This window comes from Daktulosphaira vitifoliae, unplaced genomic scaffold (genome assembly GCF_025091365.1).
Source record: "Daktulosphaira vitifoliae isolate Bord-2020 unplaced genomic scaffold, ASM2509136v1 Scaffold_1, whole genome shotgun sequence".
Taxonomy (NCBI): Eukaryota; Metazoa; Arthropoda; class Insecta; order Hemiptera; family Phylloxeridae; genus Daktulosphaira; species Daktulosphaira vitifoliae.
Genome location: NW_026099572.1, coordinates 81,710,905 through 81,727,114, shown reverse-complemented (window position 1 = coordinate 81,727,114; position 16,210 = coordinate 81,710,905). Strand labels below are relative to the sequence as shown.

Below are 16,210 nucleotides of genomic sequence, written 5' to 3'. Positions count from 1 at the left end.
AAAAAAAAAAAAAAAAATAAAAAATAAAACACATCATAGTAAAATTAATACCTTCTCAGCTTCGCATCGAAGCTAAAAAATTATTACTACATGAATCTAATAAAAGTTGCAAAACATGTAAATTTTATTTCCATTTACCCCACTTGACCCTATACGCCATTTATGAATATAAACAATAACGGCAAAAGGTGACCACCATACGGAACATCAGAAGAAACTTTAATTGTATCTAAATTCCCCAAATGAGAACTTGTTGAGTTCTATTAAAAATTAATAGATAATTTTATTCATTATAGAGCTAATTAAAAGACAAAGTTTTATTTTTATATTATTCATAGTCATTTTGTTTGTATGGTTTTATAATAATTGTAAAACCATACTAACAAAATAGACGCTTTATACAAAGAGTTCACTTTGCAAAAAAATTTAAAAATTTTAATCTTGTCTAAAAATGTATTTTTTTTTTTACGATTCTGAAAAAAATGTTTTGTTTTTTTTTTTAACTTTTAAAAGGTGTCCCCTCAAATTTTTTTATTTTTTTTTTAACTTTCAAAGAGTTTTACTAAAAATTTCGTAAATTTACGAAATTTTGCAATACAACTATAGTACAAATTATAAACTCCTTTAACTTCATAATTACACCATTAAAAAATCGCTTGTAGTCATAAAATGAACTAAACTTACGATCCTTGTAGTATTTTTTTCTTCAGATATAATGCATGTTCAATTGAAATTAAAGGATCCTTGGCTCCATGAACAATAAGTGTAGGTACTTTTATTTTATGCAAAATTTCACTGCATAATTCTCCTTGATTTTCTTTCAAAATTATCTTGAATGCGTCTACCCATGCAGACCAAGTTTCCGTAAAATACGTTTCACCATATATTTCTAAAAAAGGCTGCCTCCTCTCTGGTAACCAATTTTCAACATTTTGTATTTCTTCAAATATTTGCATGTCTTTTTCTGTAATAAATGCATTTGTTCCTAATGTAACAACACTTTGAACAGCATCAGTAGCTTTGGAAGCTGCAATTAATGCCGTAACCCCTCCATGGCACCAACCAACGAGTGAAAACTTATGAATATTTAATTCCTAAATAATTCAACACAATTATTTATTAATAATGCAAACTTTTTAAGCAAAATCAAATTACTTTCATCAATGCTAATACATAATCAGCATCTCTGTAAAAAAATCCGGTAGAATAATCTCTAATTGGAGGACGACTTAATCCATAACCAGGTGGATCCCAAACAATAATTGTATATTTATTTCTGTTGAGGTTATTAATTTGCGGTACAAAATCCTTGAATACATTACCTAGATTTTGTTTTATTAAACAATTCTTTCTTAATAACATTTGTAGTTATTTTTAAAAATAAAAATACCTAATGCTCCAGGCAAAAAAATAATTTTTTTCGGTCCATTTCCTACTAAAATGTAATTTATTTGAACATCTTTGATAAAAATTTTTTTTGAATTCTAAAAATATAAAATTATAATACTTATTTAAAATTTTATAGTAATTTTAGTGTTTAACTAAGAGTTTTCTCATTAAGTGAATGTTGAAGAGTTTTAATCCTTATCTTGTCACTAGTAGGCAATATAAAATATGTTAATAAAATAAAAGAAGGCATAACATTTCTCTAGCATCGTTAACTTTATTTGTTAATATATTTCAAATAAATATTACCGCGTTAAAGGCACTGAGCGTGAGGAATCATTCTGGATTATAACTATTCTCGTGTACTATATAAAATATACGACAGCTATTCGGTGGTATTCGTACAGAAGCGTTGTAAAGTACTAGAAAATGTTAATGACAATTCGCTTATGAATAAAAAACCTAGCAAAGTGGGGACGTGGCATAGTCGGGTTCACTATAGATTTAATCTGACAGTGATTAAAATTACTATCATAAAAAACGCTCGATGCAATCTATAGATAGTGTTTAATTTTAAAAAATTAGTGGGTTATTCCAAAAGCAACAAGATCTCCTATTTCCTTATTTATATTCTGATTACAAGTTTTATGATTTATAAGTGTATATGTATAAATATTTACTATAGCAATTAAATATAGTATTAAATTGATATTTAATAATTTAGTATTGTATTTTAAAAGCATGTTTTGTTAGTTTTTTAAACTATATTTTTTTTAAATAACCTCCTTAAAGAAGTTGATCTACCTATCGCTCTTCTTCATATAACCGTCCCTTCATTATGTATTCAAAACCAAACATAAATGTATCGCTGATCATATAATATTAGAAAAGTCTGTAGAATCGTTTAGGTGCCATTTATATAATATGAACTCGTAATTTGATCACTGATAATTATTTTACTTACCATTAGTATCAATGTCTTGAGCGGCGTAACAAAATATTATTAAATATTAATATTATAAAATATTTAGGCAAGTTAAAAAATAAAAAATAAGTTAAACGTCTGACGCTATCCGTAGTTGCCTACTCATTAGTCGACGCGGTTGCCCTTCAAACAGTTACACTTGATATACAAGAATATGAGCTACCATGGAATAAGGGGAAAATAATACCCGAACTTATTGTAAAAATATATTATATAATAAGTAATTCAATCAACCACCGTGCTCCATTAAAAACTACAACAAAAAGTTACCAAATTTATAATAAGCCAAAAAAACTTATTCATACGACTTTTAAATTGATATCAATAGTTAAATTACGGATTACATTGTCCAAAATGACATAGAATTTTAAGGACGATTATCTCATGCTCCACATTTTTGAGATCTTTAATAATCTTAATGAAAAAAAATTTTTTTTAATTATATTAAACATATCCAGAAAAACGATTTATAATATAAAAATGTTTTTAGGAGAGGGAAAAATTGTATCGAGAAAGAAGCAAAGGCTGTCTTATAGGAATGTGTGGGATGAGACACTCTCTCCTACACAAAACGTCATCTCATGAATTTTGTGTCTGTTAACATATTTTTTTTTAGATTTTTTAAGGGAAGAGTAAAAAGAAGATCTTGTTTTGTGCATAAGTAAGATAGTCTAAAAAATTATAGTTTTAGTTTAATTTATATCTTTTTATACATTGATAATTCTGTATATAAACATTATAGAGTTAAGATTTCTCAATATATGCAACATTTAAAATGAATATTAAATAACTAGGTTAATATTTTTATATAACAAGTTTTTGTCAAAATTTTATATAAATACATTTATAATAAATAATTACCAAAATATAGATATGAATCTGATAGTTATAATTAGAGAAAATCATTTTTAAAAAAATATTATTCAATAAAATTTTAATTTTTGTAATAATGAATGTAGGCTTTTAAAATGTTAATATTTCTTTTATAATGTTTTTTAATGCATGATAAAGGCTTTGGATCCAAATCACCAACATTAATATTAATAAAGTAGTATTTGTTGTTAATATCAATTAAATAATCTTGATTTGTTTGATTTAATTGAAAAGAATTTAATTTTCTAAATGTTACGTAAATTGAACAATCTCGAGCAGTAGTTGCTAATAAATATCTTTCAAAAAGATCCAAATTTAAAAAATTGGAATTTTTAATCTTAGAATTTAACTGTTCAACATAATAGTAGTCTGTTAATTCATTGGCATTTTCCTTATATTCTGAGTAAATTGAGGTAAAATCAATAGACTGTAATTTTTGCATTGATAAAATATAATTTAACACACAATTTTCTGGAAGATTGGTATAATTAAAATTGCAACCTTTTCCGGAAAACTTAATATTATGTGCTGTAATTTCTAAATCAGTTTTATGAATTTCTTTACAATTGTTTAAGTTTTCAGCTTGGGTAATAATTGTATAGTTATGTTTAATAAAATATTTAAATTCTTTAATTAATGACATCACTATTAACATAGAAAACTCATCAACATTTTCAAAAACATCATCAAGACTACTTTCTAGGTAATTATTTGTTATTGGTAAACCATTTTTGAATAGTTTTAAATTATTCTGAGGTGTTAATAGTAAATTCTTAATAGCTTCTTTCATTCTTTCAACATTTCCAGAAAACAATTCCATTGGGCAGTAACAGCTAAATGTATTAATCGTTTTCTCAACAAATTTTAAATACTGATTCATGCAGAAAAAACATTTGGAATTAACTTTTTCACTATCAATTATCCATCCTTGTTTTGGTTTGATTTCTACACAATAGATAGGTTCCTTATAATGTGTTTCGTTTAATGAAGTAATTTTTGGCAAAGAAAGAGTATAATCTGGATATACAGCAACTAATAAACTACCTATATTTTTATGAAGCCTTATTTTTGGTCTAAATGTTTTAAGATCTTTATTTATTTCAGAAATACTTTTATTCTTAATAATCATTAATTCTGGAATTTTAATATATTGTTTATGAAAAAACAATGATGTAATAACTTCATAAAAACAAATAGCATTCATTAAAATTGATTTCACAGTTTCAATATCTACCTTATCATTTTCTACTTTCAAAATTCTTAAAACTATACTATCCTCTGGTATTGACAAAACTAGGTTAGCATTTCCTTCTCCCTTATAAAACCACTTCTTCTGTTTTAAATCTATACTTTTAATATGATCGTTAAAATCAGCCATTGTATTCATACTATTCAAAGTTAACTTATAATAAAAATCAAAAAAATTTTTTTTTTGAAATTATTGCAAACTTGATAAAAAATTTTCAATTGAAGAATTAAATTTTTCAGGATATCTTAAATGTATATTGTGTTTGCCATCAGGAAATATTTCAAGTCTGTAACAGAATAAAAATATAAAGTCATATTTAAAATTTTTATTTAAAGTCAATTTTAAAATATTTTGTTTTAAAATAAAATTTCCTAGCACACTCCCCACAAAAAATTTCTGACACCATAAACGTATACAATTTTTTCTAAACTTTTATTATAACGTAACTATAAAATTAATCATATTTACATTTTAAAAATATGCTAAATAGTACAAAAATTAAAAACCTGTACTGCAATATTTTAAATTTATGAAAATATATAATAGTTAAATAAATTACCAATATAATTCTCTAAATAATTTAAACCTGATTTTAGTAGAAGGGAAGTAATTTAATAGTGTGGTTATTATTGAAATAGTATTTAAATAATACTTTATTTTTTTGAAAATCCAATATTAGCCCCCCCCATGTTATTTTTAGATATTTTATAAATATATATATAAGGAAGAAATTTAACATATTCTGACATTTTTATATCTTAAACCTATATTAGATGGCAATAAAACATTTTTTTATTTTTAGATTTACAAGTTTTTATAAAAAAATTAAAATTTGTCATATAAAAATTAGTTTATTGAAATATATCAACATCATCTCCTTAGCTTCTATCTCAACTACATGATAGGGTTGGCTCTACTTTGACAACATTTTTACATCGGCTGTTGACATGACATTTCACTATTAAATTTTCTGTATGAAAATTTCATACAGAATATTATTGAAAATATTATTATTATTGAATTTCATCATCCTGATATCAGTATAGGTGATAGCAAACAGAGCAGCTGAATATCAGCTCCAAGACAGTGACTTTATTGCGCTATACCACACTGAGATTTTTTTAATAGGCTTTAAAAAAATTTTTGAAAAAAAGGGACTTACAATTGTTGTTACATTAGCCATTGATATTATCTAATGATATCAATAAAATTCTAAAAATTATTTTTAATAACAAATTTTACTCATTTTGTTTTTTTTAAATATTTATAAAACTACTTCACTCACGATGCATATTTTAAATTTTTGTGAATGTAGACTGGATGTTCAATGGGAACTAAAGGATCTTGAGAACCATGCAATACTAATGTGGGTGCTTCAATTTTAGATAATTCTCCACAACAAATATCACCTTTGTTTTCCTCTAAAATTGCTCGATATGCATCTATCAATGAAGACCAAGTTTTGGCAAAATATTCTTCCCCATATAAATTGATAAAAGGTTGTCTCATTTTTGGAGACCACTTTTTAACATCCCGTATTTTTTCATACAATTTAATATCTTTATCTGTGAGATAAGCATTTGAACCCCATACAATAACATTCTGAATTTTATCTACAGCTTGAGATGCAGCAATCAATGCTGTGATACCACCATCACTCCAACCAATTAGAGAATATTGATTTATGTTAAGCGCCTGAATAAAAAAACTATTTAAAATTCAAAAATTTATTTTTTTGAAATTATTTACATCCATCAATGTTACAACATATTCAGCATCTTTATAAAAGAATCCTGATGAACAATCTCTACTTGGAGGCCGACTAAATCCATAACCTGGTGGGTCCCACACTACAATAGTATATTTTTTTCTAGAAAGATTTTCGATTTGTGGTTTAAAATCAGTATAAATAGAACCTAAATTAAGTTAATAATGTTAACTACGTAAAAATAAATTATACATTTAAAATATAATTTGAAGAAAGAATATAAGGCTGTAATTTTTAATATGAATTTTTTTTCATTTTTTTCATTACATTAAAAATTACCTAATGCTCCAGGAAGAAGTAGCAAAGTTTTAGGTCCACTTCCTACTTTAAGGTAATTAATTTCAATATCATTGACTTTAATTTTCTTTGGACTCTGAAAATATAATAAAACAGTTATTTTTGGTTTATAATAGTGTAATTATTATATAATTAATTATATATTAAGAATATATTAAATAGATTTTATTCTTGATCAGATATATTTTTTAACATTTGAAAAAGAAAAAACTGTTAGATTTAGATTATTAATTTAACTTTGTAAAGATAGTTAGTAACCTTATATACATATTTTAAAAAGAGTAAACATCTTACGATTTTCATTTGTACGAATACTATTTATTTTTAGCTTGTTATTTACCTCGATTGAATAAAATCGTCTGTTCTTAATAGATAAACTCAATCGACTAAGATTTTTAATGTATTTAAACATAATAAAATATTAAATGTACAGACAATAAAATTTACAAAAAATCATAATATTTTTCTAATTATTTAATTAATATTTGGAATAAAAAAATTATGTTTAGAAAATCTACGCAAAAACAATAACATCTACGCACAATTTACAAATAATTATTTCGTATCGTATCTTACGCATATTAGCACAGATAAGATAAATATTTATGATATTATCAACAATAAATATATATATATATATATGTGTGTGTGTAAATCGTGTGATAAGTATAAATTAAATTACTAATAACGGACATTTTGAATTTTAGTTCTTTTTGACTGAAAGTACTGGTAAGATAAAACCAAGTGGTGCATTTCTATTCAAGTTTAGAGTATTGCTCTATGTATTCAAGACGTGTAATTTTCAAAAATGTAAACAAAACAAGACCTGCTTCAGATCAATAACATAACCACTCAAAGAAAAAAAAGTTTTTATTAGAAATGATTGTTTTTTATCTATGCATTACTGGCTTTTGTTGTTTGTATAATGCAAAATGACCACACCAATTTCTTTCGACCATACCAAGGATCATAAATCATATCTAATTGCTAACATTGACCTTAAAAATTAAAAAAAATTCACTCGTTTCTTAAAAATAAAGGGAATCCCCAAAAATTACAATTTTTAAAATCGGTAAATGTTGACATTTCTTTTTCTTAAAACTGCCATAACTTTTTCAAAATGAACAAATCAAAATAATTTTTTCTTACATAGAACCTCAGGTATTTTCCTTTTATTTGATATAATTGTTTTGATCATCTGACCCTTTACCTGCCCACGGGGGCGTATACAAAATAACAACTTTTCGCAACTCTAAGAACTTTAATTACACCACATGATTAAGCTATATTGAGATTTATTTAAATTTTTTAATGCTTAATATATGTTAAATGATAACTATAAAGTATTAATGATATTTACTTATATATATATATTTTTTTTTTTTACTAAAAAAAAAATTAAAAATTACAGTAATGAAAAATCACAGGAAAATATTTTAAAAAATGTGTCCAATAGATTTTTTATTGAAGTGTAAATATTATAAACATATTTAGCATTTAGTAGCAGATTATATAAAATCGAATTATTTAATCTGCAATAGAGTTAGAGAGACTTATGTAAGTAGATTATAGATAGGTCAAAAAGTTTACCAATAAAAATTAAAGCTAATCAAATTTTTTAATTTCCATTAATATGCATTGATTCTTTTGCATATCCGTAAAACCAAATATTTGATACAATAATTATAGAAAAAAGTGCTTTACAAAAAATTAATTTCTTATATACGATTTAAAAGAGTGCACGATCTGGTTTATATCTTATCTGTGCTGATATTTCCCTTTTAAGCTTAAACAGAAAATCTCTAATAGATGAGAATAAATTTATATTATAAAATATAATTTATCTATCATAGATGCATTATTTTTACCATTGAATCACGGTAGACAATGTCTAAAATTTAAGAAACAAATTCATGTGTTTGAGATATATGATACGATAAGTCAGAAAATATAATTTATAAAATAATTATTTTATAAAAATTGTTTTCAATGCGAAAAATTAATATGAATCCAAAATTATTTTTCAATGTTTCATGATAAAAATAAATTTTCCTTTTTTAGTCATAATTGTAAAACAGCTCGAGTTTAGGAAAAGGTTTTTTTATACTTTTTCTTCTGAAATTAATATGTGAAAACCTTTTGAAAGCTAATAATAAAAAAAAAAAAAAAAAATATGTTAAAATTGATACTACTAGTACTTAGGCTTACATCATGATAGTAATTATTTTTTAGATCGGTGTTTTGAGAAACTAAATAAATTAAATACTTAAAGAATTAAATAACATCCAGTGAATCGTACTTGGGTTAGTATTTTTTATATCAAATATTTTGATTTTAATACTGTAAAAAAATGTCGTTTTTCGTTACTCTACTAGATAATTTTATTAGGTACATAGTATTGCACTAATAATTAGGGATTAAAATTAAAAGAACGTATCAATCAAAATTGGGATTTCTCGATTATTATTATAAATTAATTAATTGGTTAATTTCAGGCTATATCCTATTTTCGTTTGTACGCTTCTATAATCCTAACCTTTGATAACATGCTTTATGTTCTTATCTAAAAAATTATATATTTTTATTTTTATAACAAATTGAGCGTAAAGAATTAATTCCACACTAAATAGTCAAAGGCATTTCGTGGAGTACAAAAGTAGGCAATAATGATTATCCCCAAAATCAGATTTTAATTAATTTTTTTTTTACTTAACATTTTCCAAATTATTTAATGAACATAAGAAATTTTTCATTAAACTAATTTAAAAATATTGAGGTCATGGAAATTATGTTGTTCTTAGTCGGCAAAATTTAATATACATTTCTAAGATAATCAGAGTAGGATGAGGAGGTTAAGAAAGTTTTACAACCTTATGTCAATGTCTAAGGTAACTTTTCTTATGTAGTTATTTTTTCATATATATCCAAAAGATCACAAAATAAAATAAAGATATATTGAGACTATAAGAATTTTTAATAATAAAATATCATTAAATTATGTGCACTATAAAAAAATGTTTGGAACATAAGTAAAAAATTATAAAATATCATTTGTGTACAATTCATACATTTAGTTTGTAAATAAAGCAAAATTTTTTCTGGATTTATATCCAACTTTAAAATATAAGTAAATTTGGCAACAAAGTTTTAATACCATGCAGAAAAAAAATTATTTTATCAAGTTTAACATTTTGATTTCTAGTCAATAATAATTATAATTAAAATACTGATAAATAAAAAATCTACTCTAATGGCAGTTTAGTTGTAAAAACAAAAAAATAATCATTTTTCTGGAGATGATAATAAATCTAACCCTTTAGTCTTTTGAATTATTTTAGTATAAGGAGACCCTAGAAGATCTTCTCCTCGATCAATGATAGGTGGTTTATTAGGTGTAACAGGTTCTAATTTTTGTTCCTTGTTTTTCTTGGGAGTTTTAGGTACTTTAATTTGTTTTTCTTTATTAGGAGATCTGTATATTTGATTTATTCTATTATTAGTTTGTCTAAAATTATATCTTCCAACTTTTATATGTTGTTCATTTGTTTTAAATGCACCTTTAGAAAATTTTTCACAAGATATACATTCACAATTAGCATTATTTTCACCAAAAAAGTTAGCACTATAAAAACAAGTAATTTCTTCGCCAGGTTTTATATCTTTCAAAACTTTAACAAAAGCAGTTCCTTTATCATTAGCAACAAATTTACAATTAGCTCGACAATCATGATTGATATATGCTGCTGGTCCTAACCAAAGTTGAGCACATTTTTTTCGACAGCTATACATTACTGAAAAATCATTTTTACCTACATGTAATATTTCATCTTCTTCTTGTTCAGTTAATTTTGCTACGCAACCAACTAATCTATGAATTACTTCATCTTTATACCAAGAAGTAGTTGCAGAAACTTTAGCACCAATTTTATTCTCTAATGAGTATCTATGGCATGGTTCAATCTTAAAACCTGCATCTGAGCAAAAAATTCCTATATATCTATCAATATGATCTTTAACTAATTTCTTATATGATTCTTTAAATAAATGTATAGGTATATAACTTTTGTTCCAGAATGCTTCAAAAACTTTTTTTCTATCTTGATTTAAAATAAATTCATCAATTATAGGTTTTAAAATTGCTCTACTTGTGTACATTTCTTTAAAATTAATATCCATTTTATGGGTGTTAAATCCAAGATACACATCAATAACTAATGATGTAGCTAGGTCATCAATATCACATAGGTCTCTAGGCTTCATTTTATTAATAACCTGTAAAATAAACAAAATATATTTTGCAAAATTTGTTAAAAATATATTTTTAACAAATTCAAAAGATTATATTTTTAGTTTCATAAAATAGTCTTGAATCACTTAGATTGACTATTCAAAAAAACATTTAAAACATTTATACACATATTATGTACACACATAATAAGGGGAATTTATTTTACTATTTATATGAAGAGTATTCGTCACAAAATTATGTTTCCTAAATCAAAATATACAGTTTTTATAAAAAAAAATTGGCTCAAGCCCTTTTTTTCTATAAATCAAACTAATATACAAAGTGAGTAACAAATATATGACAAATTTTTTTGTCAATTACTTACAAAAAACATTGATGGACAAACTAGATTTTTAGGACATTTACTTATTTAGTATAAGAATTTTAACACAGAGTGTATATATAGGTGGATGGATGTAGTGTACTAGTGTACATAGTCTTACTTGTTTCATACCTTTTCAGTGTATAAAAATGCTCAATGAATACTTGTCCTAAAATTGTTCTTAACCCAATAAAATTATCTGTAAGAAAACCTAATCAGAATTTAACAACAGGCAATACTGCAATAACAATGAGAATGTCCACTTATATTAATATTTTCCTAATTAATGTTGACCTATCAAAATGCTTTTATTTTTTCTTATTAGTAATTAATAACAACAAATATACTTTGAATGTAGTGTAAAAAGGCAATAATTAAATAAAAATAATAGTAATATAATTGGATGTAATACTATCATGACTCACCTTATATATAATAAAACTGAATTTTTTGTTAATGTTATTAAATCATTTATTTATTTATTTATTTTACGCCAACGGCATTTCAATATATACAATAAATTAAAGGTTAATGATAGTATTTACAACAACAAATATATATAAGATTATAAACATTACATGTTAGAGCACAATATAACTTAAGAAAATTAAATCATGTTCAATAAAAAGTTTATTTCATAATTTAGTTAATTGATTGAAGAATATATTAGAAATATGTCTTTCATTTCCAAAACAATGCATTTTATTCTAAATCACTTGTCTATTAAATATTTAAGGTCAGCTTTATTTTTAAACAGTTGATGACTTGATGATGTATCCCATGCCACTACACATTCATTACTTATATTACTTTATATCTCACAACCTCTTTTCCCTAAACATTAATTTTACAACCTTTATAACTCCTTTAGTTTTCTTTCTTTTATTACTATGCAACCATCTTAGTCTTTGTTTTCTTATGTTGTCTACTATTTTTACTAAGTCAATGCTACTTTTTGCACATTTTCTCTTTATTTAATCTTCTTTTATTAATCTATTTACCTATCTAAATTATCACATTTCCAATAAACATATTTTTTGCCTCATTTCATTATCAATCATTTTAAATTTCAAACTATACAGCATAGTGTGTCTTACCACATTTTTGTAGTATCAGACTCTTTGGATTTTCTTATGGTATAAAATTCCTGAAAATTCTTTCCATTTGATTTGTTGCCATTACACCTTATAGTTTCATTTAAGACATTTTTCTTTTGAAGAAGGGGTTTAATATATATAAACTATCAACCAACCTGTCACAAAATGCATTTTAAAAAGTCAACATTTTTAAAAAATAATTATAACACGATTAATAAAGAAAATTATAAAATCAAATTTTAAGGAATTATGAGTGTTATATTATCTAAGTATTACCTCACTTTATAGGCACAATCTGACTGATCTAGAAAGGATTTAGCTTCCCCAAAATCTGTAATAGCCCCCAACAATTATGAAAAATATATGTATTTTTAAATAGAAATATTTTTTAAAGCGGGGAGAAATTAGATTAGACCTCTCAAATATTTTGCTCAAAGTATGCCTATATCTCACTTTCAACTCCTACAATGTGATTAAATCTATGATTAATCTGTAAAGAACTACTGAATACTAAAAATTAACTTAATCATTTAAAAAAAAAATGATAATAATTTAAGGATTAGTGAATTTATTATGATATTAGACTTTATACCCTAAGTAATACAATTTTGTTGGGGCCAATCAAATTAAAAGTTCTTAAATAACTTTTTCTTTGAATAAAATATGAAACAACATACAACTAATTAATTAATAAGAATACTATGATTGATGAGAAATAAATTCTATAATAGCTCATTTATGAAAAAAATTTAAAAAAAAATACTCAAAAATAACTTTTTTAAATGATTATATGCTATATATAAACAAAAAAAATAGTAGTGACATATAACTTAAATTATAAAAAATTCTAGTTTGTTATTGAGTACAATTAAAAACATCAACTTACTTAAAAATAATATATTGAACTTATTGTAAATCAGTCGTCTACTGTTATTAAATTTATAAAAATCGTTTATTCAAGTGTGAAAATGAATGTTATGACCAAAACTGAAGATTTTATAAAATCTCAACTCAGGTAACGGTTATGTGTAAAGTACATAATTGATAAAATTACCAGCTGATCATATTTAACTCTACGGTTATTGTAACCGATAACATAAAAAATCCTTCAGAATTGTTTTATCGACAAATTTTAAAACAATAATAATAATCTGTGAATAGATAAAAATATACATTTTTAAAACATCTAAATTAGTAAAAGTAACCAGTTGTTGATTTAAACAATCATGAGGGCGTGTCAGTTGTATAGAACAATTCAAATCAGACCAGCGTTATTCACTGTTCCTAAAAACAAAAATATTTGTGTTAAATTTAGATTTCCTTTTAGAAATATGGTATGTACATGTACTTTATTTTTTCGTATTAATAATATGTATTATGCTTTTTAAAGGCAATAAAATCTACTGTCAGTGTGCGCAAAGAATCAGATACATTTGGAGAACTTGATGTGCCCAGTGATCGTTATTATGGAGCTCAAACTGTTAGGTCGACCATGAATTTTCGCATTGGTGGTGAAAAAGAACAAATGCCGGTAAAGAGCTAACATATTATATATATATATATTGTGTAGATATTAATAGATCTCATAAAAATATTTAAGTACTTATGGACATTATTTAGTATCCTGTGATAGTTGCAATGGGCATACTAAAGAAAGCTGCAGCAGAAGTAAACAAAGAATTTGGTCTTGATGCAAAAATTGCAGATGCTATAAGCCGAGCAGCAGATGAAGTGATTAGTGGAAAATTATATAATGAAGGACATTTTCCTTTGGTTATTTGGCAAACTGGTTCTGGCACTCAGTCAAATATGAATACAAATGAAGTATTTAACTTATTATTAGGTTTAATATATCATATACTAGTAATTATTATTCACAGGTAATCAGTAATAGAGCTATTGAAATTTTGGGAGGTGAATTAGGTTCAAAAAAACCTGTCCATCCTAATGATCATGTTAATAAAAGTCAAAGTTCTAATGATACTTTCCCTACAGCAATGCATATTGCTGTTGCTATGGAAATAAATAATTTATTGTTACCTTCATTAAAGCATCTTCATCATGAGTTAAAAAAAAAAGCTGAGGAATTTTCGAATATAATAAAAATTGGAAGAACTCACACACAAGTAATTTTTTTTTTGTTTATTTATTTTCCATTTAACTATCATTTTAAAGTTTTGTTCATATTTAAATTAAAATAACGTTGTTTTAAATAATTAAATTATTAGGATTCATCAAATTTTTATTGCCTTTATTTTTTTTGGTACTTGAAATTGCCAAGTATTTTTGTTTAAAATATATTTCAACTTTTTAATTTCTAGGATGCCACTCCTTTAACATTAGGACAAGAATTTAGTGGTTATGTTCAACAATTACATAATGGTATTAAAAGAGTTGAAAATACACTTCCTCACCTATATGAACTTGCATTAGGGGGTACAGCTGTTGGTACTGGCTTAAATACAAGAATTGGATTTGCTGAGAAATGTGCGACCAGAATAAGTGAACTAACTAAATTACCTTTTAAAAAGTCTCCTAATTTCTTTGAATCATTGGCTGCTCATGATGCTATGGTTGAAGTGTCTGGTGCATTGAATGTATTGGCTTGCAGTTTAATGAAGATTGCCAATGATGTAAGGTTTTTAGCATCTGGACCAAGAAGCGGTCTAGGTGAATTATCATTACCAGAAAATGAACCAGGAAGTAGTATTATGCCAGGTATTAATAATTTATATTAATTGTTTCATTGCTTTATTATATTAATTTTAAAATAATTTTATTAAGTCATATATTTTATCATATTTTAATTATTTAAGGTAAAGTTAATCCTACTCAGTGTGAAGCTTTGACTATGGTTTGTGCTCAAGTCATGGGAAATCATGTCGCCGTGACAGTTGGTGGGAGTAATGGACATTTTGAATTAAATGTATTTAAACCAATGATAGTATCAAATGTTTTACGTTCAACAAGATTATTAGCAGACAGTTGTGTGTCTTTTGCTGATAACTGTGTAATTGGTATTGAGGCTAACAAAGAAAGAATTTCTGATTTGTTGAATAATTCACTTATGTTAGTAACAGCTTTAAATCCACACATTGGGTATGATAAGGTATGCAAATTTTCACTTCATTAACTATGTATAATTTTGTGGAAAATTAAATTTTTTCATTTCACTATTCTGTATTTTTAAATATTCCAAAGTAGAAAAAATGAACGTTTTTTATTATATATTGAAAAGAAGATATTGTATTGAATATTTTATAAGAGTTCAGATTTAAAAGTCATTTAAAGGGATACAAATTTAAAAAACCTACTAGATACAATATATAATAATAATATTTATATTACTCATCAGATTTCTAACTCAATTTCTTTAATGAAAATAAAATAAAATAATATAGAAATTAGTTCTTAAGTATTTACATTTTTGTATATTTATCTATACTACTCTTAGTTTTTCTATGTATAAATCATCTTATATACATTTTATGATAGGCCGCTAAAATTGCTAAGACTGCTCATAAAGATGGATCTACACTGAAAGAAGCAGCTCTGAAACTTGGATATTTAACAGAAGATCAATTTAACCAATGGGTAAAACCGGAAGACATGTTAGGCCCAAAATAAGATTAAAATAATTATATTTATATAAGTTGATTAAACAATAGTTGATTTTTCAAAGTTAAAAAAATTAATTATTTATTTAAGTTTTATATATAAAAAAGTGTTTAAGTAAATTAATGTATAATGAAATTCTCCAAGAATTAAATCACGTTAGCATTATTCTCTAATAACATATTGTGTTGACCTTACTATGATTTTTAATTTAACACTTAGTTCGTTCAGTAGAACACAAACTCTTATAAAACATAAGTAGCTCAAAAAAATGAAACATGTAATTGAATTGTTTGTAAAATATTTCTAAATAAAATTGTTTTATTATTA

The 16,210-nt window shown here is 24.6% G+C and overlaps 4 protein-coding genes across 12 annotated transcripts in view; 1 reads left to right on the top strand and 3 right to left on the bottom strand.

The window, feature by feature from the left end:
* Window positions 1-2,922, bottom strand: part of LOC126895532 (valacyclovir hydrolase-like) — a 16,084-nt gene extending 13,162 nt beyond the window's left edge. For all 3 annotated transcript variants that reach the window (XR_007701669.1, XM_050667501.1, XM_050667502.1), the window contains exons 1-4: window positions 2,351-2,922; window positions 1,391-1,484; window positions 1,156-1,322; window positions 685-1,094 (exon numbers count right to left, since the gene is read on the bottom strand). Coding sequence is in view for 2 of the 3 variants with exons in the window: in XM_050667501.1 (XP_050523458.1) it covers window positions 685-1,094; window positions 1,156-1,322; window positions 1,391-1,484; window positions 2,351-2,353 (674 nt within the window). In the remaining variant the exon portion in view is untranslated. The remainder of the gene's footprint in view (window positions 1-684; window positions 1,095-1,155; window positions 1,323-1,390; window positions 1,485-2,350) is intronic.
* Window positions 1-16,210, top strand: part of LOC126895527 (fumarate hydratase, mitochondrial-like) — a 27,911-nt gene extending 11,701 nt beyond the window's left edge. Inside the window, exons 1-7 of one of the 2 annotated variants that reach the window (XM_050667486.1) lie at window positions 13,359-13,599; window positions 13,656-13,796; window positions 13,886-14,089; window positions 14,146-14,391; window positions 14,587-14,983; window positions 15,082-15,374; window positions 15,761-16,210. In XM_050667486.1, coding sequence (XP_050523443.1) covers window positions 13,492-13,599; window positions 13,656-13,796; window positions 13,886-14,089; window positions 14,146-14,391; window positions 14,587-14,983; window positions 15,082-15,374; window positions 15,761-15,892 — 1,521 coding nt within the window. In that variant the 5' untranslated portion in view covers window positions 13,359-13,491 and the 3' untranslated portion in view covers window positions 15,893-16,210. Of the gene's footprint in view, window positions 1-13,358; window positions 13,600-13,655; window positions 13,797-13,885; window positions 14,090-14,145; window positions 14,392-14,586; window positions 14,984-15,081; window positions 15,375-15,760 lie in introns of those variants that run through there. The other variant, XM_050667487.1, reaches the window with a different exon arrangement.
* On the bottom strand, window positions 3,044-7,116 carry LOC126895528 (valacyclovir hydrolase-like). Of its 4 annotated transcripts, none has more exons than XM_050667489.1 (5): window positions 6,899-7,116; window positions 6,541-6,634; window positions 6,243-6,409; window positions 5,779-6,188; window positions 4,479-4,779 (listed from the first exon to the last, which is right to left on the bottom strand). In XM_050667489.1, the coding sequence occupies exons 1-5, from the start codon at window positions 6,968-6,970 to the stop codon at window positions 4,683-4,685; spliced, it is 840 nt and encodes a 279-aa protein (XP_050523446.1). In that variant the 5' UTR covers window positions 6,971-7,116; the 3' UTR covers window positions 4,479-4,682. The 4 variants fall into 4 exon arrangements, with proteins under 4 accessions (XP_050523445.1, XP_050523446.1, XP_050523447.1 ...); XM_050667490.1 differs by lacking the exon at window positions 6,899-7,116 and adding an exon at window positions 6,817-6,893; XM_050667491.1 differs by lacking the exon at window positions 6,899-7,116 and adding an exon at window positions 6,853-6,876.
* LOC126895531 (histone-lysine N-methyltransferase Suv4-20) lies at window positions 9,514-13,272 on the bottom strand. 3 transcript variants are annotated; one of them, XM_050667500.1, is made up of 4 exons: window positions 13,152-13,167; window positions 12,542-12,596; window positions 12,266-12,420; window positions 9,514-10,830 (listed from the first exon to the last, which is right to left on the bottom strand). In XM_050667500.1, the coding sequence occupies exon 4, from the start codon at window positions 10,816-10,818 to the stop codon at window positions 9,841-9,843; it is 978 nt and encodes a 325-aa protein (XP_050523457.1). In that variant the 5' UTR covers window positions 10,819-10,830; window positions 12,266-12,420; window positions 12,542-12,596; window positions 13,152-13,167; the 3' UTR covers window positions 9,514-9,840. The 3 variants fall into 3 exon arrangements, with proteins under 3 accessions (XP_050523457.1, XP_050523455.1, XP_050523456.1); XM_050667498.1 differs by lacking the exon at window positions 12,542-12,596 and having other exon boundaries at window positions 13,152-13,265; XM_050667499.1 differs by lacking the exons at window positions 12,266-12,420; window positions 12,542-12,596 and having other exon boundaries at window positions 13,152-13,272.